The sequence below is a fragment of the Felis catus genome, chromosome E1, assembly GCF_018350175.1.
Source record: "Felis catus isolate Fca126 chromosome E1, F.catus_Fca126_mat1.0, whole genome shotgun sequence".
Classification (NCBI taxonomy): Eukaryota; Metazoa; Chordata; class Mammalia; order Carnivora; family Felidae; genus Felis; species Felis catus.
The window spans coordinates 42,318,046-42,341,315 of record NC_058381.1 but is presented as its reverse complement, the minus strand read 5'-3'; the positions used below and the strand labels follow the sequence as shown (position 1 = coordinate 42,341,315).

Here is a 23,270-nt window from a genome sequence, read left to right as displayed (position 1 = left end):
AAAGCCATTCTCTTAATGTCACAGAAGGAGGCTCCACAGCCACAAAACGGAACTTTATTTAGTCACAGACACTGACCCTCCATCCATGAGCCCCGGAGGCAAGGGCCTGGGGCCCAGGGCTCCATACCCAGAGCTCGTCCTTGGAGCTGGGCAGGGTAGGACACTGGCTGAGGGCCAGAGCTGTCTCTTGCTTACAGCCTTAGGCCTAGGGTAGCAGCAGCTGTGGCTTGGCCTCTCCCAATGCTGGGGGCTTGGCTTTGTGCCGCACTCCCCTTCCTGACTGAGCTCTATAAAGGACTATTAAAAAAAAAAAAAAGAAATACAAGCAAAGTGCTTTGAAAAAGGGGAGAACACTGGAAACTATCCAGAACACAGAGAACACCCTATTCCTGCTACAGGGGTGGAGGGAGAAGGTAGAGGCGGCTAGGTGCCTACAGGGGAAGCGGACACAACCTTCATTCCTGCTGTGTGACTTTAGTCTCAAAAGATGGATATTCCCTTAAGAAACAGAAAAATTCTCCAGGCTCCCTACAGAAGTATGCTGGGGCCATGCTGAGCTGCCCTGGCAGGCAGCCCTGGGTACTGAGGAGCAGACATGCAAGACAATGGAAAGAGCTAGGGCCACAGCTGGGAGGGAATCCTCCGAGCCCCGGCTGCCCACTGAGCTAGACCGCCAGCTCAGCTCTGAATTTCTGGACCCTAAAAGTGAAAGAAGATGACGTCCTCGTTTTCTACCTGAGTTGTGCTTGCACAGAGGGGACGTCTGTACCCTCGTGGACGTGAAGGGGAGGCCCTGTACCTGCCTCCTATGTCCTAAGGAGGAGGACCCACCACATCCTTTCCACCCCTCCCTCCCAAGCCCTTGGGCCCAGCTCTGGCCAGGAAAGGGGGGAGGCCATAAAGAAGGAAGACCATGCCTTTCATTTTCTCCCTATATCCTTATCGTCCGTACATCCCAAATACTAGGAAGCTGAAAAAGACGGTGACCCCCACCAGGGAGACGGTGGCAGGTACTGTGAAGAACTGGCGGTAATTGATACGGAAGTACCAGACCACACCCAACAGCACCACAAACACGGGCACCATGAGGCTGCCCACACTGACGCCAAGGCTGGGGGGTTCAGTGGCCGAAGAGGGGGCCAAGGATGCTGAGGGGCCTGGAACAGCTGACCCTGGGGGGGAGCGGTGGCAGTGAATCACACAGTTGTCGGTAATGTTCAGAGAACGCAGTGTGCGGGCTGGGTCCTGCAGCAGACGGCCCTGGTAGATCAGTTTCATCTGGCTCTCTTGTCCAGGGAAGTATTTACTGTAGGGATGAAAGAGGCAGAAGGAAACACAGAAGGCGAGGAATGAGAAGGCAAACAGGCCTGGACTGACAAAGCAGGGCAATGAGGGGAAAAAACCAAAGGGTGAGTTTCTAAGAAGCATCCTACGCAATCCTAGCGGGGGCTGGATGGACCTGACCCATCCCTGCTGCTCCCATGTGGACACCAGCCTCCTCCCAGGTGACCAAGGGCTGAGGGCACGGGCTACGAGAAGCCTCCCGCTCTCCAGGCCACTCACCTCTTCAGGGCACCCACGGTATCCTCCGGCCTGGCCACAGCCAGCTCCTCGGTGTCATTGAGGAATTTGAGCCGCACATTGATGAGGCCAGGGCTGGGGGGGAGGCAGCTGCCATCCTCAGGTCTCAGGGGGGCCTCTGGACTGCTGCTTTCTGGGCCCGCTTGTCTTTTGGTCAGGCCTTGGATGTCAAGCAGATGCTCAAGGCTCGGCTCAACGCCACCCCCGGCTCCGGGCTCCCCTGTGGGGTCTCCCCCACCTTCGCCAGCCTCTTCAGCCTTCTCGTCATTACCCTCTGATGGATGGGGAAGTTCAGTGGGCTCTGGGGTGCCTTGGCCCGCTACTAGATGGTCCACGTGTCCCAGGTGGAGGACGGATGTGTCGCCAGCTGACACAATGGTGCCCAGGAGCTGGTTGCTACCGCTGTCTGCTACGTAGGTAGAGAGCCAAGCTAGGACCAAGGCTAGAATCAGCACCACCACACCTGCCACCACAGTCACCTCATTACCCACACCCTCAATGAGGGTGACATCAGAGAGCTCCATGGCCTGGCTGCTGACTGGGTCGACACTGCAGGAACAAAGGGGGATAGCATAAGCAGGGTGCGTGGGGTTGCAGCCAGGTCCCTAGCTTGTTTACGTTTTAACTGAGCCAGCCCTGAAAGAAAATGGGAGCTCGGCTCCCCATAGAAGGGGGAACAAATCTTCCTACCTCCGGACCCCCAACCTAAAGCTAAGGACTTCCCTTTTGTCTCCAACGTGAAACACTAGCTTTCGGGATCCACACCTTCCCTCTCTCACATTTCAACCTCCCGAGAGCATGGATCATCAGGAAAACCTCAGGACTTTGTTGCTGCTGCTGCTGCAACTCGTCGTTGCTTTTTTGGTAGGCGGGGAAAAACATTTGCCTCTTTGAGCCCCGAGTTTCTTTAGGATTTCTATCACTTGGTCCAGCAACTATGCCCCCCCACCCCCACCCCGAGAAGCCTCCAAGGAGGCTTCAGAGAGACCAAAGAGCCTGAAATATTTCATTCTAGGGCCTTCTGGAAACACAGTGCGGCCACTCTTGCCAGATTGTCTCATTTGAACCCTACCTCGTTCGTGGTCACCTATTCAGGTGCAGGTGTCAAGAACCAAAAAAACATTTTTTCACCAGAAGCAGAGTCACAGACCACCCCAAAGGGACAACTGTGTAGGGCCCATCAGCAAACATTATGCAGCAGGCACTGTGTCTCCCGCCTCTGAAACACTTCCGGCGAGCCCTAGGGAGCGAAGGAGGACGGACACCAGAAACACCACCCTTCTGGGTCATCGTAGGCTCACGACTGCAAAACCACTACCTAGGTGGAAATGACTTGGAAGCGATTCCACAATAGCTCTCACAATCCATACCTGTATCTCTCTTCTCGTACCGTGTAGTTTCTCCCTTGGTAGTTCCTTAGAAAGGCAGGAAAGCCTTTCTTTTGCTCCTTAGAGGACCTACTCTTTCCCTTGGAGAGTGTGCTGTTTTCACAGCTGTCCCGGGCAAATCCGATCGGATGATTATCATTAATAAACTATTCTCACGATACCTGTAACATTTCATTACACTCATCTACTTGTCCATCTCTCCCTACTAGACTTCTGGATGACAAGTATTTTTCTCTGTACCCCAGTGCCTAGCATGATGCCATAGAAACTGCTCAAAGAATATGTGCGTGACATGTCAACATCTGAATAGCTTCCACATCCTTATTTAGAACATGGGCCCTGGAGTGAAAACAAAAACAGAACACTAATTACAATCCTGCTCTTGCCTCTTACTAGCTCTGTAACCTCGGACAACTTTCTCAGAGCCTCAGCCTTCTCATCAGTAAAATGGGGTTAAAAATAGCACCTACCTCATAAGGTTGTTTTGACGGTGACGGGAAATCATCGAAGCAAGATACCTAGCACAGGGTCTGGCACATGGCAACGGTTCAATAAATAAATGGTAGCAGTTACTTCTCGCTCCCCAGACTAGCCCCTGATGGTAGTAAGAAGGTTAATGTCACCAACCCTGATTTACAGAAAAGGAAACTGCGGCGGAGAGAAGCGAAAACGACTGGCACAGACACAGGGAACTTTCGGGGGCAGGGGCCAGGCAGGACCCCAGGTCTCCGGCCTCAGAGGCCTCTGCTCTCTCCTCAGCCTGTGAGCGACACTGACGGCGCGGTGAGGAGGGGTCCCGACCCTGCGTTTTCTGAGGCGCAGGCTCCGCGTTGGGCGGTCCTATTCCCGCGGCGCCGGAGAGAAGTCCGTGGGCCCACCTGAGCCGAAAGGCTGCCCGGTCCCTGGCCAGCAAGCTCAGTTCTCCCAGCCCGTAAGGGGTAGAGTCGGAAGAGGGGGTCACAAACCATCCACACCCCTCAAACTTCGGGGCGGGGCTGAGGGCCTGGGGGCGGGGCTTGAGTACGCGGGGAGTCATGGGAAATTAAAGGGGGATTGGACCAGTACGGTGCCTGGATAGGGAAGGAGATCCTCACCAGAAAGGGCCAGACCAAGTGTTTTGACTTCGCCAGGAAGGCCCATGGACTCACCTTTCCGTAGGGGCCGGGGGAGGGGCTGGCTATCCCCGATTCTGTCCAGGGTCCGGTTTCTTCCGGCTTCTCCCGGAAGCTGTTTGAACCAGAGAAGGAAGTCCCGCCTCCGCGCTTTGCACTGATGACGTAAATCTACGTAAGGCGGGCTGACGTAAATGTATTCTTTAAATAAAAGGGACAGGTTTCTCAGCGGAAGGAGGGGCGGAGTCACTGTTGGCGGGATCGTCGCCCTCCCGGGGCGGGGCCACACTCACTGGGAGGGGCCTAAGGAGCCCAAGGGTGGGGGGCGGGGCCAGATGGGATTGGGGGAGGTGCTTGGGGGAGGGCGTGGCTTCGCGTCTGGAAAACTGAGGCGGGCTGGCACAGCTGGGCAGAACGTGAGCGGCGCTTCCCTAGTCCCAGCCTGTTCTTCCGGTCTTGTTCCCAGCCTCCCGGGCTGATTGGATTTAATACTGCTCTGTCCTGTGCACTGAGTTCCTGGTTAGCGGGATCAGTGAGGACTGACCTCCAAAAGTTCAACTCAGGCTAGTCTAGAGACAGACAGGAGGCAATTTAGTCACCGGCCGGCTGCTCCAAGAATGTGGTCCCAGGTAGCGTGGGACCTTGGTGAATAAGGCGAGAAAGCATTTCAAAGAAGGCACAGATTCAGCGCAGGCTTAAGGCGCAAGATAAAGGAGCACAGAAAAAGACAGGGGGAAAAAGGTTCATCTCCCAAGAACTTACCCGGATTTTTGCAATTAAAATTCTTTCATGGGGCGCCTGGGTGGCTCAGTCCGTTGGACGTCGAACTTCGGCTCAGGTCATGATCTCGCAGTCCGTGAGTTCGAACCCTTCATCCGGCTCTGCGCTGACGACTCAGAGCCTGGAGCCTGCTTCGAATTCTGTCTCCCTCTCTCTCTCTCTCTGCCCCTCCCTCGCTCACACTCTGCCTCTCAATCTCTCTCTCTCTCTCTCTCAAAAATAAAATTCTTTCGGGGGTGCCTGGCTGGCTCAGTTGGGGGTGTGAGTTTGTCCCTCATTGGACATAGAGATTATTTAAAAATTTTTTTTTTTCCCAAAAGACATGTTAGGATTTTTGTCGTTTTCTGGTGAACTATTGAATGAAGTATAAAAAAGGCAGACAAGGGTAAACTTATAAGCGAAGAGCTGGTGGTTTTCACCAATTAAATACCAGTGGAACCCACACTCAGATAAAAACATAGCAAATGTTCAGCCAGGTCACGATCTCGCGGTCCGTGAGTTCGAGCCCCGCGTCAGGCTCTGGGCTGATGGCTCGGAGCCTGGAGCCTGTTTCCAATTCTGTGTCTCCCTCTCTCTCTGCCCCTCCCCCGTTCATGCTCTGTCTCTCTCTGTCCCAAAAATAAAATTAAAAAAAAAAAAAAAAAAAAAAAAACGTTGAAAAAAAAAAAAACATAGCAAATGACCCCATAACCCCTCTTCATGTCCTTTTCCATACACTGACTTCTGTCACCATAGATTAGTTTTCTCTGGTTTTGTACTTTGTATGAATGGAATCAAACCATCTAGCTTTTTCCCCCCAACTCTTACTGTGAAATACACATAAATTTACCGTTTTGACCATATAATTTATTTATTTACTTACTGGTTGATTTATGTTTTAGAGAGAGAGCATGCGCAAGTGAGGGAGAGGGGCAGAAGGAGAGAGAATCTTAAGCAGGCTCCACACTCAGCATGGAGCCTGATGTGGGGCTCAATCCCACAACCCTGGGATCATGACCTGAGCTGCAACCAAGAGTCGGATGCTCAACTGACTGAGCCATCTAGGTGCCGCTATTTTGTTTATGTAAGTAATCTCTACACCCAACCTGAGGCTCAAACTCATGACCGCGATCAAGATCAAGAGTCACATGCTTTACCACCTGAGCCAGCCAGGCGCCCCCACTTTAACCATTTTAAGTGGCTAAGTCAGTGGCATTAAGGACATTCCTAATGTCATGCACACATCACCACTATCCATTTCCTATACCCATGCCTCCTTCCCACCTCTATTATACTTTCTATGAATTTTCTTATTCCAGGTATCTCATATAAGTGGAATCGTACAATATTTGTCTTTTTTGTATCTGGCTTATTTCACTTAACCATGTTTTCAGGGCTCATCCATGTTGTAGACTCTACCAAAATGTCATTCCTTTTTCAGGCTGAATATTTCATCGTATGTATATAGCACATTTTCTTCATCCGTTAATCTGTTAATGGACATTTGTGTTGTTTCCACCTTGTGGCTGTTGTGAATAGTGCTGCTACGCACATTGATGTACGAGTTATCTATTTGAGTCCCTGCTTTCAATTCTTTGGTCTGGCTTCTTTTGATCAACAGTACGTTTGTGAAATGCAACGTATTTAAAAAAAAATTTTTTTTTACGTTTATTTATTTTTTGAGAGACATAGAGAGACAGAGCACAAGTTGGGGAGGGGCAGAGAGACAAGGAGACACAGAATCCGAAGCAGGCTCCAGGCTCCGAGCTGTCAGCACAGAGCCCGACGCGGGGCTCGAACCCACAAACCGCTAGATCATGACCTAAGCCGAAGTCAGACGCTTAACCAACAGAGCCACCCAGGGCCCCAGCAAGGGATTTTTTTTTTTTTTAATGTTTATTTATTTTTGAAAGAGAGGGAGAGCACAAGTGGGGGAGGGGCAAAAAGAGAGAGAGGGAGACACAGGATCATAAGCAGTCTCCAGTTTCTGAGCGGTCATCCCAGAGCCTGTCACAGGGCTCGAACGCATGAACCGTGAGATCATGACCTGAGCAGAAGTCGGTCACTTAACCAGCTGAGCCACCCAGGTGCCCCTGAAAGGTAAGGTATTGTTTTAATGTCTGCATATGTGTATTTTGGGGGGGTTAAAATTTAGTGTTTTTATTTTGAAGAATGCTGGAGGGGGCAGGGCATCATAATATAGCTACACGGAGTTTTGAAGAGTGAATAGAGATTTATCAAGCAAAGTTCCAAACAGAGAGAGTAGCAAGTTCAAGGGCTCTCAATAAATACTTGAGGGAACGAATAAGCCAATGAGCTGAACCACTATTAGCGCTTTTGAGAGTTTATTATGTGCCAGGTACTGTGCTAAGTACTTCATATACATTATCTTATGGAGCCCAATCAAGTAGCTCTTATTATCCACATTTTATAGGTTTGGGAACTGAGGCTCACAGAGAATAAATAATTGTCCACATGAGGCCATTTGTGCTGTAGCTAAAGTCATCCAGTGCCTGTGCTCGAGCTGTCTCTCTCTTTCTCTCTCTCTCTGTCAGTGTGATCTTATTGTCAGTATTTGGTCCCTTCCTTTTTTCATTAATTGTATACCATGAAGTGTCTCCTATGTCACTGAATATTTTTATAGCATCATAGCATAGCTTTAAATAGCTGTTCAACAGTATTATCTTCCATGTTGCACCGTAATCTTTTTTAATGTTTATTTGTTTTTGAGAGAGAGAGAGCATGAGCGGGGGAGGGCAGAGAGAGACAGAGACAGAGACAGAGACAGAGAATCCGAAGCAGGCTCCAGGCTCCGAGCTGTCAGCACAGAGACCAACGCAGGGCTTGAATCCACAAGCCGTGAGATCATGACCTGGGCCAAAGTTGGACGCTTAACCGAGTCTCAATAAAAATTTTTGTGTGTCTTTGATGACAGATTTTTGTACACATCCATGATTTTTTCCCTAGGATAAATTCCTAAAAATGGAATTGCTGGATCGAAGGATGTACACATTATCAAGGTTTTTGATACATGCCCTCTAGCAGGTTGTACCCATTTACATTCCTATAGCAGCGTGAGTGGCACCCACTATTGTTTCCTTCCCCCAAAACAGGGTGGAGGCTAGAGAGAACGGGGATTAATGGGGGAAGGTGCTGAGAATCCTGATACAAGATCCTACAAGGAGGAAAGAGCAGAGGGAAAGGGGGAAGTGAAAATCAAGGCCATCTGAGAAGGGAATACTTGACTGAGCAGTGACCTCTGAAGCCCAGGAGGGCGGAGCCAGTGGCCAGGGCTGCCCTGCAGAGGAGGCTGGAAATCCGGCTTTTTGACTGCCCCAGCTATCTGACTAATCCATCTGGGGACTAGGCACAAACACTCTCGTGTTTCGTAAGCTGCATGGACCGACTTCTGCCAGGACACTTATCATACTGTATTGTCGTTTTTAATTTTTTTGTTTTACCAAATTCCTTAAAGGGAGGAGCTGTGGTTTTCATGTCTTATTTATTTATTTATTTATTTATTTATTTATTTTTTACTCCACTATCCCCCCAATCGATTCCGATGCCTGCCTACAGGAGTTACTTGGTCAAGATATATTCAATGAATGATGGTTGGATTCGGAGAAGCTGGAGGGAAGAGATGGGGAATTTGAGAGAGTTCTCTTCTCTGCTGGCCAAAGGTGAAGTCCTAAGACGGCCGTGGCAGGGAAGAAAATGGATGGAACAGAAGAGGAAGAAGGATTGGCTAGGGGTGAGGTAGACCTGGAATGCTCAGCTGCTGGGATGAAGGGTTGATAAAAGTGGAGGTTGGGCATAATGTATAGAATTGTAGAATCACTATGTTGTATACGCGAAACTAATGTAACGTTGTATGTCAACCACACTTCAAGAATACAAAAACATTTTTTAAAGTTTATTTATATTTGAGAGAGAGAGAGAGAGAGAGCAAGCAGGGGAGGGGCAGAGAAAGAGGGAAAGAGAATCTCGAGTAGGCTCTGTGCTCCTTGTGCAGAGCCCTGAGAGCCCAACACGGATGCTTAACCGACTGAGCCACCTAGGCGCCCCCAGAAGTAGACATTTTTTATGTTTATTTATTTTTGAGAGGGAAGGGGAGAGAACAAGTAGGGGAGGGGCAGAGAGAGAAGGGAACAGAAGATCTGAAGCAGGCTCTGCGCTGACAGTAGAGCCCGATGCGGGGCTCGAACTCTCAAACAACGAGATCATGACCTGAGCTGAAGTCAGACGCTTAACCCACCGAGCCACCTAGGTGCCCCTAAACATTTTTTTAAAGAGAAAAAAGAGGGGCGCCTGGGTGGCTCAGTCGGTTAAGCATCCGACTTCGGCTCAGGTCATGATCTTGCGGTTCGTGAGTTCAAGCCCCGCGTCGGGCTCTGTGCCGACAGCTCAGAGCCTGGAGCCTGTTGCAGATTCTGTGTCTCCCTCTCTCGCTCTGACCCTCCCCCGTTCATGTTCTGTCTCTCTCTGTCTCAAAAATAAATAAACATTAAAAAAAAATTTTTTTAAAGAGAAAAAAAGAAACCGGGGAGGTTGAGTCTAGCAAAGGATGCATTTTATGAATGTGGAGAGAAAAGGACAAGAAACAGTTAAGAGTGTTTTGAAAGGGGCTTTCCGGGGGCACCTGGATTGGAATGTGTACAGTAAGTCTGTTTTACTAAAACTGCTCCTTCCCCAAGCACTCTGTGTCATTCATCCGTGTTTGCCAATGTGATAGAGAGAGGCGTGTCTGTTCCTTTGATTTCCTTCATTGGCTTACTAGAGAGTTTTCCATTTTTCGTATTTCTTCAATCACTTTGTAAATTGATTGTTTAGGCCTTTTGTGTTTTCTTCCCTTAAAAAACTTTTAATTTCCCAAGAATCCATGGGTACCTGTTTCTAAAAAATTCAAATATGAAAAAAAAAAACTTAAAAAAAAACCCCACATAGTGGCAGGGTGCCTGGCTGGCTCAGTCAGCATGAGACTCTTGACCTCAGGGTTGTGAGTTCAAGCCCCACACTAGGCGTGGAGCCTACTTCAACAACAACAACAAACACATGGTGGGATTGAAATTTTTTAAAAAAATTTAAAATATGGACCATATATTTTTTCTTTCTTTTTTAATGTTTATTTTTGAGAGAGAGAAAGAGAGAACAGAAGAGAATAGAATAGAGAGAATGAATAGAAGTCCATGTCTGGACTTCTAACCCATAGGAACCGTAAAATAATAAATGTGTGTTGTTGTTGTTGTTGTTTAATGTTTATTTTTGAGACAGAGAGAGAGCATGAGCGGGGAAGGGTCAGAGAGAGAGGGAGACACAGAATCCGCAGCAGGCTCCAGGCTCTGAGCTGTCAGCACAGAGCCCGATGTGGGGCCCGAACCCACAAACCACGAGATCATGACCTGAGCGGAAGTGGGACGCTTAACCGACTGAGCCACCCAGGCACCCCTCAAATACAGACCGTGAAATGCCCCACTGTCACGGTCCTTCTCCCCTCCCAGAGGAGAATTTTTGGGCACCTGCCTCTGGGCCTTTCTCTCTTCATCTGCGATCGTGGGGTCTGGTTTTGTTTGTTTGCTGGACGTATCTCATTCCCACCTATTTTTTTCTCTTCAACAACGGCCTTGAAAATCTTTCCAAGGTAATACCTCGTGCTGGTCACGTGGAAGCCCTCCCCAGTTCTTTCCTGCTGGAGGGACTACCCTTTGTAAGGGCCGCGTTGTACACCAGAGTATGGACTTATTCACTATTTCCCGCTTCGTTGTGTCCTCCTTGCAGGCAGTGCTGGGGCGAACGTTCCCATGTGTGCCAGCCTTTTGTGTAACTGGGGAGCAGTGCTTAAGGGTGCTGCTAAATCGCCCACCAAAAAGGCAATTTCCCTTCCCACCAACAGGATGAGCAAAAAGTTCCATCTTCCTGGGCACTGTGTGTTATCAGTCTTTACCAATTAATTCCCTCAACCTGGTGGGCGAATAATATCTTATTATTGTTTCAGTTTGCATTTTCCTGATTGCTGGCGAGGTTGAGCATTGCCATTCATGGATTTGACAGATATTGGAGGGTCCACTCTCCTCAAAGCCCTGCACAGGCACCCAGTCACCAGTGGTGAATAAACCAGATACTGTTCCTGGGGCGCCCGGGGGCTCAGTCAGTTAATCGTCCAACTTTGGCTCAGGTCATGATCTCGAAGTTTGTGGGTTCGGGCCCCACATCGGGCTCTGTGCTGACAGCTCAGAGCTTTGGATACGATCTGTCTCTCTCTCTCTGCCCTTCCCCCGCTCTGTCGCTCTCTCAAAAATAAACATTAAAAACAAACAAAAACCCCAGATACTGTTCCTATCCTCACAGATGAAGGAAGTGAAATCTTTTAGTTGCAGATTTTCCCCCCAATATTTTGTCTTTTTTTTTTAAGTTTATTTATTTTGAGGGGGGAGGGGCAGAGAGAGAGGAAGAGAGAGACTCCCAAGCAGGCTCCACGCTACCAGTGGGGGCTCGAACACATGAACTGCGAGATCACGACCTGAGCCGAAATCAAGAGTCAGACGCTCAACTGATTTAGCCACCCGGGCACCCCCCAATATTTTGTCGTTTACTTGTGCTTAAGATTTGGTGGTTTTATAACCAAATAAATTTTTTTTTCTGTATCCAATCTATTAATCTTGTATGCTTTCACCCTGGAAGATCTTCTCCTACCCCAAAATAACATACATAATCTCATGTCTCTTTGGGGGTTTTACTAAGTGGGTATTTTGTCACGGCTGTAAATAGAACAGAAGAGGCAGAGCTCACTGGGGTCTGCCTGCTGTTAAGGGGTGGACCCCTCAGCATCCTCCCCTGAGAGCGAGGCTCCCAGCTTGGGCCCAGGACTAGAGAGGATTTCCCTCTCTTCTCTTTGGGTCTGCGAAATTAAAGCAAAACTTTCTTCCAGAAAGGAGAGGTTGCTTTTCTGCATGCCAAGGTACAAAACCGTCCTCGTGTTGGGGGAAGGGAAGATCCTCAGATACAACTCTCCACGGAGGAGTGTGGGCCGGGTGACAGCAGCAGGAGACGGCCCCCAGGACTCCTGACCCATCTCTACCGTGTGACTCCAGGTAGTAATGGCAGGGGACAGCCCAGGTCCCTCAGCAAAAGGACTCTCCTGCGGTGGGTACGACAGGCTCAGGGTCTGGCAAGGGCCTTCTGTTTGTTCTTATACCCTTTTTCCTATCACAAGAGTAACAGGTGCTCCGTGCAGAAAACTTGGGAACCACGGAAGAGCACAAAGGTGGGGTGAAAGAAATGGAGTGAGGGGGACCTCAGCCCCATTTTTTTTTTTTTAATTTTTTAATGTTTACTTTTGAGAGGCAGAGCGTGAGCGGGGAAGGGGCAGAGAGAGAAGGAGACAGAATCTGCAGCAGGCTCCAGGCTCCGCGCTGCCAGCACAGAGCCCGATGCGGGGCTCGAACCCTCACACCCTTGAACACTTGAGCCGTGAGACCATGACCTGAGCTGAAGTCGGACGCTCAACCGACTGAGCCACCCAGGCGCCCCGTATCTCAGCCACATTTCAACCTCACACATCCACGCTTTGATTCTGGGCACAAGTCATTTATTTGCATTCATAAAAACTGCTTTGGCTCAAAAGGTTCCTCTTAAAGATGAATGATGGTACTTTAGACTCTGGGGCCGGAGGAGGAAGTGAGAAGGGGGACAGCTGGTGGCTTGTCCTCCTGTCACAGGCCCTTAGAGACCACAAGTGTAGTGACCATTGTTTAAGACACCATGCATCACCGGTGGGGGCACCGGGGGGCATGACCGGAAACGGGTCCCAGGCATCACGCATTTATTCCTTCCTCAACAACCATTTGCTGAAATGCCTGTTCCAGGAATGCGGTCCCGGTCTCAGCCAAGCCGATGCAGACACAGGCTCTTATTTTTAAAAGTGCAATCCAAAGAGGGCTCTGAGGAGATCGTGCTATCGGGCTGATAGCGCTATTTTGTCCTCGGCTTCGACCAGGCCAAAAAAATGCGGGAAGGGTACACCAGGCAGAGGGAACAGCGCATACAGGTGCCTGGAAGCGAAGCAGCGTGGCTCTTATCCGGCAACCAGCTGCTAAGTTTGCTAAGGCTGGGTCACAGGAACCTCAGAGGGAGAAGGGGGGCGGGCGGGTCAGAGGACCAGAGAGCTTGGCGGAGGCAGCGGCGGAAGATGTATCAATCTTACTGGATTTGGATTTTAGCCTGCAGGTAGTGAGGAGCCGCTGAAGGGCATGGTCAGAGTTGTGATTCCCAAAGGGATCCTTGCCGGGCATGGGTCTCAAGACCAGGCAGCGAGGTCTTCCCGTCAAGCAACAAAGGCAGTTCGGGCAGAGGCAGTGCAGGTACAGGCAGAGTCTGTGACTCTTGACGAGGCCAGACAAGTACATGGGTGGCAGGGGATGGGGGGAACAACAAGGATCCCCCCCCCTCCCGGCCTGGGGGCCGGGTGGATGGGGGGGCATCCACGTAAGCAAAGGAGATGGAGGTGGGTGAAGGCGGAGTGTGCAGACCTTCCCATCGGACAGCGGAAGCCCGGGGGGGGGGGGGTTGGAGGTCAGCAAGCAGCTCGGGAAGCCGCCGGAGGGATGAGCTGGTGTGGGGCTCACTGGATACGCCCCTCAGCACGCAGCATCAGGTAGTCCCTGAGGACGGGGGGCAGTGGGAGGCTGGCGACGGCCTGGCGGCAGCGGCCACCCAACTGGGCCCGCACAGCCAGCCGGGCCAGGTGCTGCAACCGCCTGGGCTGGTTCACCATGCACAGGGCCGAGGTGTAGAAGGCTTCGTGCTCCTAGGCCAGGAGTGGAACGGGATCAGATGGCCCAGTACCCTTGACTCTGACCTCTCAGGATGACCTAGAGCTGGGGGCCCCGGGGGCATTTGCAACATGCACCCCCCCCCCCCCCCCGCCCCAGGTGTTTGGTGCATCTTGAAAGACTCAGATTCAGAGCCCAGAGGCTCGGCAGGGGTCATGGGAGATGGGACCGCGCTGTAGGGCAGGGTCTCAGCCATGACTGCACCCACGCCCAACTCCAAAGATGCCAACACAGCCCGCTGATAAATGCCCGTGCTGGCACGAGTGACAGAGGCAGGAGAGGTGTGTGGGATTAGAGGTTGTTCTGAGGTTGTTCTCCCTCAGAACAGGAGGGGGGCCCTGGGAAGCCCACCCTGGACGGATAAGGCCTGGGGCTCATCCTTCCTCTCCATCTCGCCCAGAGCCCAGGAAGGAGCTGTGCCCCTGGGGTGGACATGCTTACCTGCCACAGCTCTGGGAGCACTGCCTCCACCCAGGTATCACAGGATGGGACATAAGGGTAGGCATTAAGCAGGACTTCCAGGGCCCGAGGGAAGTTGGCACAGTGTTTCAGCATCTAGGAATCAAAAGAGGGTCTTAGGGTCACCATGGCTCTCCCAGCCAAGGGCAGACCCAAGCCCAACCGAAGCCGAAGCCCCATTCACACCCAAATTTGGGAGGCTAAAGTCTGAGTCTCTCCCCACTCTTTCCCATGCCTCGGTTTACCCCACCTTCAAGTGGGCTGCAACCTGTTGGCCCCAACCAGTCTCCTTGGGAGCTCTCTTCTCCTTAGACATGCTCCCCTATAGCCCTCAGTGGTCCTTTCCAAGGTGGGGACAGACGACCACAGAGCCGGGCTCTCAGTCTCTCGGTCCCCCTCTTCCCGGGGGGGGGGGGGAATTGCAGCCGTGAGCTCCCCACCCAACCCGGGCCTCCTTGCACAGGCCCTCCCTGCACACCTCAGGGCGCACAGGCTCGGCCCCGTAGTCAAGCAGCGCTGAGAAGAGGACCTCGGGCTCCCAGTTGGGGGCGTCCTGGACGGCCTGCAGCGCACAGTCCATGGGCGTGTGGCCCGCCCCGTTGGGCACTCCAGCGCAGGCCCCGTGGCGCAGCAGCAGCTCGGCCAGGCCCCCGCAGCCATTGGCACAGGCGTTGTGCAGCGGCGTGTGGCGCTTGCGCCCGGCAGCGCGGGCATCTGCCCCGGCCGCCAGGAGCCGGCGCGCTGCCGCCTGGTGACGTCGGCAGCTGCCTGGGCCCTCGGCCCCCGCGCACGCCGCGTTCAGGGCCGTCTCGCCCTGGCTGGTGCGCAGGTGCACGTTGGCGCCGTGCTCCAGGTAGAGGGCCACGTGCTCCTCCAGGCCGCGAGCCGCCGCCACGTGCAGTGGTGTCATCTCGCTGTCCTGTGCCGCCAAGTTCACAGTCGCGCCCGCTTCCAGCAGCAGCTTGGCGCACCTGGGGGCAAGGCGCAAGGCCCAGAGGCCAATGCTGAGGGACCAAGGCCTGGCCTGCGGTCATCCCCTTCCCCCTTGCTTCCCATCCCGCTGGCCCAGAGGCTGGAAGCGAGCGTGGTGTGCACCATCAGACTCACAGAAGCCCCAGGACAGACGGCAGAGCTTCAAGGCCTATCGATGTCACCAGGAACATCTCCAGGTTTCAGATAAAACCTCAGCCAAGAAAGGGCTCGGCACGGCCAAGGACCCACAGCAAGTTAGAGGCAGCGTCAGAATTAGTACTCACTGCTTCAGACAGTTCCTCCCAGAATCTATTTCCTCAGTAAATTCTAATCATGGGCTAATTTTTGTTTCTGAAACCTGACTCCCCAAGCGGATTGGGACCCCGCCCGCCGCCCCGCGCCCAGGGCCTGGTTCTGATCCCCTTGCCAGTGGTCTCCTAACGTTTTGATAGCACAAAATGTTTTGAAAACCCACTACTGTGTCCTTGATGAATGTTACGCATAGAAAATTAGAGTATGAGACGGAAAGAAAAAGAAATAGAAGTCCTAATATTTTCTTCATGCCTCCAACCTGGAAGACCACCCTTCTGGACCAGTGATATCCACTCAAGCAGAGGAAGGCACCTGAAGACCCACCCGCTCTCCTTTCCCCTAGAGAAAACAACAAAACCCAGATTTTAGGGAGCACGTGTTTCACGGTCTTCCAGTCCCTGGAAAAATTATAGGCCAGAACACTGTTGAGGCAAACATACATCATTAACCACCACGGGGTAAAACAAACACGAAACAAACTCCATTAATGATGCAATTAAACTAACAGTAATTTATAATTAAAAAGCCAGAATGGGAGCCACCGGAAGCCCAGGAGCAGGTCCGGCATCCCCAGCCAAACCCTGATGACCGGGTGTCAGTGTCCCTCCCCCAAATGGCCAGTATTCCAGCCCCCCCCTTCCCCCTCCTCAGTTCACAGATGCAGGAGGCTCCATGCTCCGTGGCCAAGAATGGAGTAGCAGCCCAGTCATCCGTAAACTTTATTTCCTCGGTCAGTTCTAATCATGGGCTAATTTTTGTCTCTAAATACTACACTTAAATAACACTTAAGTGTCATGATCTCGTGGTTGGGGCGTTGGAGCCCCACGTCGGGCTCTGTGCTGACAGCTCGGAGCCTGGAGCCTGCTTTGGATTCTGGGTCTCCCTCTCTCTCTGCCCCTCCCGCGCTCGCGCTCTGTCTCTCAAAAAAAAAAAAAAAAACGAATAAAGATTAAAAAAAATTTTAATGAAAAATAAATAAATAACACTGGAGAGCTCACTCAGGAGGGTTTCGGTAAGTTTCACTTAAAAGGATAAAGTCGGTTGGAAAGTGCACCGTGTGCTCGTAAGAATTCAAGAAAGGGATGGAAACTTAGAATCACTTGGGTCCATCGCTGATCTAGATCCAGCTGGGGAGAGGTCCCCAGCATGTGGGCTGTGGAGTGTCTCCCAGAAGCCCTTGACTCCCTACCACTGCCAGCCCTGGCTGGGGACCTGATTTGGAAATGTACGAATACCATCATGTAGGGGGGGCCAAAACCCTGTTAATCTTTTTTTTTTAAGTTGTTTTTTTTTTTTAGTATAGTTGACACACAATGTTACATTAATTTCAAGTGTACAACCTAGTGATTTGACAAGTTTATACATTATTCTATGTTCACAAGTGTAGCTACCGTCTGTCCTGTTACATCGCTCTAACAATGTTCCTTATGCTGTGCCTTTTATTCCCCTGCCTTATCCATTCCGTAACTGGAGACCTGTATCTCCCCCTCCCCTTCACCCATTCGGCACAACCCTCGACCCCTGGAAAAACTTGTCGATCTTAAAATTTGGGAGGAGGAGGTGTGTGTGTGGCCGGGGCTTGTACTAAGGTTGGGAAACACTGGGCTACATCTTTCTTGATGCCTGCCTTAAAACAGGTAGGAATTTGGCTACAGAGGATGCATAGAGGCTAAGAGACTGTGGTTGGGATAGGTTTTCCAAAAAAGCAACAAGGCTTCTGCCCCCTGGGCTTAGCTCACATGACGGACAAGTTACTAAAACTTTTTGAGCCTCAGTTTTCTCACCCATAGGATGACACCTGTCTCCCAGGTTGTTGTGAGGACATGTGTATGTGAGGTGTTTCCCCTTCTTCCGGCCATGTGAGCTGGACACACACACACACACACACACACACATACACACACACACACACCCCTCCCCTGGGCACCTACTGCAAGGACTCAGGGGCTGTGCAGAGGTGCAAGGGGGTCGTGCCCTCCTCGGACAACACGTTGGCCTTGGCACCAAAGGTCAGCAGCAGCTGCACACAGTCAGACTGGGCCCGGGCACAGGCCTCATGCAAGGCTGCCCGGCCTCCGACCCGGGCGTCCAGCTCAGCTCCCTGCCGGATCAGGTGGCGGGCACAGTCAGTGTAGCCTCGGGCAGCAGCGATGGTGAGGGGTGCCGTCTGCTTCGTCTTAGGCGTCAGCACCCAGAACCCTGGGGAGAGGAGGCAGTGTTGGGGGCGGGGTATGTGATATCCGCAGGGCAGGTTGTGGCATGCAATTGACCCTGGCCTTCCCTCTGCACCCTTGGCTGAGCATGAACGCTGTGCAGGACTGTACCTACGGAGAGGGGCTCACTCAATATAAATTGGGACAGCCTTTTATTTTATTTTACTTAAATTTTTAAATTTTTATTTGAGAGAAAGAGAGAGCACACACACGAGAGTGGGGGAAGGGGGCAGAGAGAAAGAGAGAGAGAGACAGAGACAGAGAGAATCCCAAGCAGGCTCTATGCTCAGTGTGGAACCTGACTCGAGGCTTGATCCTAGGTGAGATCATGACCTGAGCTGAAATCAAGAGTCAGACATGCTCAACCGACTGAGCCAACCAGGCACCCCCAAGGGCTTAGGACGCAGATGCCTAATATCCAACTGTAAGTTGTTTGCATTACGGTGAAGGAGATTCCTGGGTTTGCCAAATTTGGGGTAAAGCATGCTTTGTTTTTTATTAGGATTGAAATTAAGGCCGAGTTCCATTTGGGGATGGATATGCTGCAGGATGAGACCAGGATACCCTGGGTCGGGTCACATCTCTAACAGTTAAGGCCAAGCAGGAGTCTGACGCTGGCAGTGACTGTGAGAACATAAGCTCTCCGAGGATTTTGAGCCCCCAGATCCATGTGTGGGATTTGAGGCAATCTCTGTCGGTCTTAAGAGCAGGGCGATCTCAGTTGAGGTATTTGGTTTACACGGACAAACCCACGGGTCAGAATAGCACCTAAGGAAACTCTCTGGCAAGTACACAAAGATGTTCATCATATTGCTATTTAAAATAATTTTCTAAAAAAGGAACCCTATCTACCCAGTCTATTTGGGGGCTGGTTATATAAATCATGGCACACTCATACAATATAATTTATGCATCTATTTAAAATATTATGTGGAGGCGCCTGGCTGGCTCAGTTAGTGAAGTGCGTGACTCTTGATCTTGGGGTTGTAAGTTTGAGCCCCACATAGGGTGTACAGATCACTTAAAAATAAAATCTTACTTATTTTATTTAAAAAATCTTAAAGCGTTTATTCATTTTAGAGAGAGAGAGAGAGTGAGTGGGTGCATGTGCGCGCATGCACAGGGATGGGGGGGCAGAGAGAGGGGGAGATGGAGAATCCCAAGCAGGCTCAGCACAAAGCCAGACACAGGGCTCAAACTCACAAACCATGAGATCATGACCTGAGCAGAAATCCTTAAAAATAAAATCTTAGGCGTGCCCGGGTGGCTCAGTCAGTTAAGCGTCCAACTCCTGCTTTCGGCTCAGGTCATGATCCCACATTTGTGAGATTGAACCCTGCGTCACCTGCTTGGGATTCTCTCCTTTCCTCTCTCTCTGCCCCTCCCCTGCTTGCGATCGTGTTTACATGACTCTCTCTCTCTCTCAAAATAAAAAAACTTAAAAAAAACCCTTAAATATGTGTGTGTGTGTGTGTGTGTACACACACACACACATATATATGTATGTATTCAGAGAAAAAAATGCATTAGAATAACTGTTCCCATGTAATTGATATGTTAATATAACTTTAACTCTGAAAAGACATACAAACCGCTAACTACGCTTCATCTCTGCTTAGGAGGGAGCTAGAATGGGCTGTAGGAAGGAATGGTCAAGGCTGTGGTCGGGAGGGAGGCGGCGGGGCCAAGGCTGTCCTCTTCCCCACCCCCACCCCCACCCCCTTACCCTCCCTCATCTTCTGCCCCACTGGGTGCTCCCTACCCTGTTCAGCTGACCAGGCCAGCTGGTTGCTCACAGTCTCCACAATCATGTTGGCAGCGTCTTCATCTTGGAACAGGGCTTGGACCTGTGGCAGGTCACCGGAGAACAGAGCATTGTGCACGGCCGGGTCTCGGCAGCAGCGGCGTGGCCTGGTGAGTCGGGCCCGGGTGCTGGGGGGGCACCTTTGGCTTCGGCACTGCTGGGCCGCAGCCCGCCGCCGGTCCTCCCACTCCAGCCACTCCCGCTGCAGGCGGAGCGCGCGCAGCGCGGAGGAGGTGAAGGGGAAGGTCTCCTCTGCCATGCGGAGGGGCCCAGGGGTCTGGGCAGTGGCAGCTGGGCACAGCCCGGTTCCCTCGGCCGACTGCCTCCCTCGCTCTGAGCAGCCACCCTGCCCCTCACTCGTGACCCAGCAAGAAGAGCAGCTGAGGCTATAAATAGGTCCTTCGCTGGTTTAGTAAACACCGCTTGCCCAGAGTCGTGATCCTGGTGCAGAGAAGGTGTTGGGCCAACCCCTGCCCCGGCTGACAGCCTCCCAATGGGGCAGTGGCCCTCAGCTGAGGCCATCCGGGACGGAACTTCATGGTCAGCATCCCCTACTTCTCTGGAGAGAGCATCTTGGGTTGGCAAGGGCCGAGGGGAGTGAAACAGTCAATCTGGGAGACGGGCTGGACAGGGAGGAAGAGCCTGAGTGCCCCCGCCTCTCAGATGTTGGCTGGAGGGCAGAGCCCAGCCCAGGAGATACGGGCAGGTGGAGACAGGATGCAGCCAGGTCTTCCAGCGTCTGCCGTGGTAGGGATAACTCTGCACACATATGCACAGGGCTTTGCAAGTAATTACATTACCTTTACGTTCATCTTCTTTTTTTTTTTTTTTTTGATGTTTACTTATTTATTTTGAGAGAGAATGTGCAAGCAGGGAGGAGCAGAGAGAGAGAGAGGGAGAGAGAGAGAATCTCAAGCAGGTGCCTCGCTGTCAGCGCAGAGCCTGATTCAGAGCTCGAGCCCACGAACCATGAAGTCATGACCTGAACCGAAATGAAGAGATGGATGTTTAGCCAACTGAGCCACCCAGGCACCCCAACTTTTACACCCATCTTCACTCCAAGGGCCATACTTCCTGGCTCACGGAGGTAAAAAGCTTGGTTTTGACAATAAATTATACAATCAAGCCACTGATCACACTTGAACACCTCTGAGGTGGGTAGTTTTATGTCGGTTTTAACGATGAGGAACTTAAGGGGAAATTAACAAGGGAAATTACTGGCTCCAAGGTCACCGCTTGGAGCGGAGCCAGGACTAGGACCCCAGGTGGCCAGACTGCATAGATGGTGCACTTTGGCTCCAGCTGCTGTGGCCACATGAGGGCGGACAGTGGTGAGAGCCTTTCCCCACCCTCCTAGCAGGCCAGCATGATCTCTAGAAACTGCCCGCAATGAATTTTGTGTCCCCCCCCCCTCATCCCCCGGCACTTAAAAGGGCTCACCTGCCTGCCAGGCAAGGGGTCCACCTGGCAACTGGGGACTAGGACCAAAGACACCTACAAACCACAAACTCATTCACCAAGAGAAAGCAGCTGTCCTTCCAGGAGCCTCTAGGGGGAGGAACGAGGCCGTGAAATAGCACTGGCTGGTGCTGCGGCCAAGGGGGGGGGGGAAGGGGAGGGTACAAGGGATGCCCCAGCCTCGGCTGTCCCAATCCCCGACCTTTCCCAGTGTGCTGGCAGGAGGCCCGTCGGCCCCTCAGGGCCAGCCGAGCCCCACGGCGGCCCGGTCCATCTGCGCCAGCGCTGCGGGCTCTCCTGGCCCCTCGGCCCGCAGCGCCTCCTCCCCTCCCTGGCACCGCAGCAGCCCCTGCTCCCTTACCTCCGACTACTTCCTCCCCCTGATCCCTCACACAAAGTCCCAGTGCTGCTTCTCGCACTGTCAGTCACCATCTCAGTGCCCTTAACTCAGACGGGCCCAGCCTCCTGCTGTTCCTTTCTCTGGCCACAATCCCTCTGCTCTGCCACCCAAGTGGAGGGATCTAAAATGGTTCATTTCCTAGCTTGACGGTGTCTGCTGGCTTCCAACAGCTGCCCTCTCCAAAGTGAAGCCCGGTTCCTCTGGCCTGAAGCATCCTCATTGAGGCTCCTCACCCTTCCCTGCCACTCCCCTGCCCCGCGCTCCAGGAGGACTTCACACGGACTTTGTGAAGGACCTAGCCCAGTGTCCCGTGGACAGAAGTCGGCCATGCTGGGCCAGGATTTATTCAGCTGGGTCTCTGCGGCCCAGCAAGGGCCTGGCACACAATAGGTCTGGATGTGGTGTTTAGAAGCGCTTGGCTGGCAGCAGGCTGGCCCCTTATGTGTAGTGCATTGACTGAGGGCCCTTGTTCTCTGCCAGCCCGAACACTCATCTGCCTGCCCAAGTGGGTGGCAGCAGCCTGGGCTGTTTCCGGCACTGCCCTTACCCTGCTGTTCACCCACTCTGGCCCCAGCTTCTTGGTGGTATTCCAGGGTGGGGGATCCCAGAGGAGGAATGACATCATGTGCAGCGAGGTCTTTGGAGATCCTCAGAGAAAGGCGCCTCTATAAATGCGGCTGTGATTAACCCTGTTGGAACCCATTTGGTGTTTTAATTGCCCCGCCAACGGCCTAGCTCAGCACCCACAGCTGGGTTCCCAGGGTTAGGAGCCGATGGGCCGGGTGGGGCCAAGAGGGGCCAAGGTGGGGTGGGTGTCCCCGTCCTTCTGAGGCACACAGTGGTCATGACGTGTAGGGTGAAGGGCTGTGTTGACCTCCTCAGCCCCTCTGCAGCCTTCTTGTCTGTCACGCAGGCCGGAAGGTGCTCTGACTACAACCCAGTCCTCAGAGATACCGTGTGTTGTCTCCTGTCTTTAGCCTTAGCTTCCTGAGGGCAGAAAATGGAGGCTTTTACTCCAACCCCCACACAAACCCCCAGGGAACCCAGTTCTAGTGGCGGGAACAGTGCCAGGTGACTGGATGCCCACCCTGCCCTCTGGGAGCTGAGCCTGTAGGGTAAGGAAGGACACAAGGTTCCAGGATGCCGGTCAGGACTGTGAGCGGTAGAGAGCGGGGCTCAAGGGGACTGAGTGGGGAGTGGTATTGCAGGCCAAGGGGCACGGAGCGGTTTAGGTACCGGACGACCCCCCAGCACAGGTGGGCTGTGTCCCAGATCTGAGCTGCGTCAGCAGGGCTGGGGAATTCGCAGTGGCTAGAAGAGGGAGAAGTGCAGGATCTGTTCAGGTAGGAAGGTTGCTAGCAAATTAGCCCCTTCTTGCTCCTGGGCTTGGAACACAAAAGCCTTTTAGAACAGGGCCCCACAGCAACCAGAAGCCAGCTGAACATGGCGTTCTTAAAGCACTCGCTCACTTCAGCCTTGAGACAAGGATCCAGGGGATCAGCCTTTCTTCGGGAAGAAAGAGATTAGCGCCTTCCCCCAGAGCGGCACCAGACCCACTGGAGGCCTCAGACGCACAGCAGCTTAGGGAAGGCTGAGGCCGACGCAGGGGAGGCTGGCAGTCAGACTAGGGTCTTTAACCCACACCCCCTCAACCACGAGCTGGGGGACAATTCCTTTCTTCCCTTCATTCCAGAGAGGAAAACAAGGTTGGCAACTTGGTATAATCACACCTTGTACACATGCCCCTTGTCCAACTCTGGTCTGAAAAGTAGCACAGCAAAGCTACAGGACAAGGAACTGTTGGACAACACAATAAAGTAGCATTGGGTTATGACCCGACACATAAAACAAATACCCATGAGCCCACACTGATATAAATGTAGGACTGAGTAAGAAATGAGGGAGAATCCCCAATAATCTATACAGACATTCTGCCCTTAGAGAGGGTAGAACAGGACTCCTCATTCCTCAGCATGGGCAACAC

The 23,270-nt window shown here is 52.3% G+C and overlaps 2 protein-coding genes across 5 annotated transcripts; both read right to left on the bottom strand.

The window, feature by feature from the left end:
- Positions 1 to 18: 18 nt before the first annotated feature.
- Positions 19 to 4,265, bottom strand: TMUB2 (transmembrane and ubiquitin like domain containing 2). Of its 4 annotated transcripts, none has more exons than XM_006940418.5 (4): positions 4,118 to 4,265; positions 3,440 to 3,564; positions 1,564 to 2,130; positions 19 to 1,306 (listed from the first exon to the last, which is right to left on the bottom strand). In XM_006940418.5, the coding sequence occupies exons 2-4, from the start codon at positions 3,472 to 3,474 to the stop codon at positions 940 to 942; spliced, it is 969 nt and encodes a 322-aa protein (XP_006940480.2). In that variant the 5' UTR covers positions 3,475 to 3,564; positions 4,118 to 4,265; the 3' UTR covers positions 19 to 939. The 4 variants fall into 4 exon arrangements, with proteins under 4 accessions (XP_006940480.2, XP_044901295.1, XP_019673533.2 ...); XM_045045360.1 differs by lacking the exon at positions 4,118 to 4,265 and adding an exon at positions 4,064 to 4,082; XM_019817974.3 differs by lacking the exon at positions 4,118 to 4,265 and adding an exon at positions 2,952 to 3,308 and having other exon boundaries at positions 3,440 to 4,026.
- An 8,143-nt stretch (positions 4,266 to 12,408) lies between these two features.
- On the bottom strand, positions 12,409 to 20,267 carry ASB16 (ankyrin repeat and SOCS box containing 16). The gene is made up of 5 exons (XM_011289257.4): positions 19,387 to 20,267; positions 17,343 to 17,610; positions 14,606 to 15,098; positions 14,110 to 14,223; positions 12,409 to 13,643 (listed from the first exon to the last, which is right to left on the bottom strand). The coding sequence occupies exons 1-5, from the start codon at positions 19,685 to 19,687 to the stop codon at positions 13,458 to 13,460; spliced, it is 1,362 nt and encodes a 453-aa protein (XP_011287559.3). The 5' UTR covers positions 19,688 to 20,267; the 3' UTR covers positions 12,409 to 13,457.
- Between the last annotated feature and the right edge of the window lie 3,003 nt (positions 20,268 to 23,270).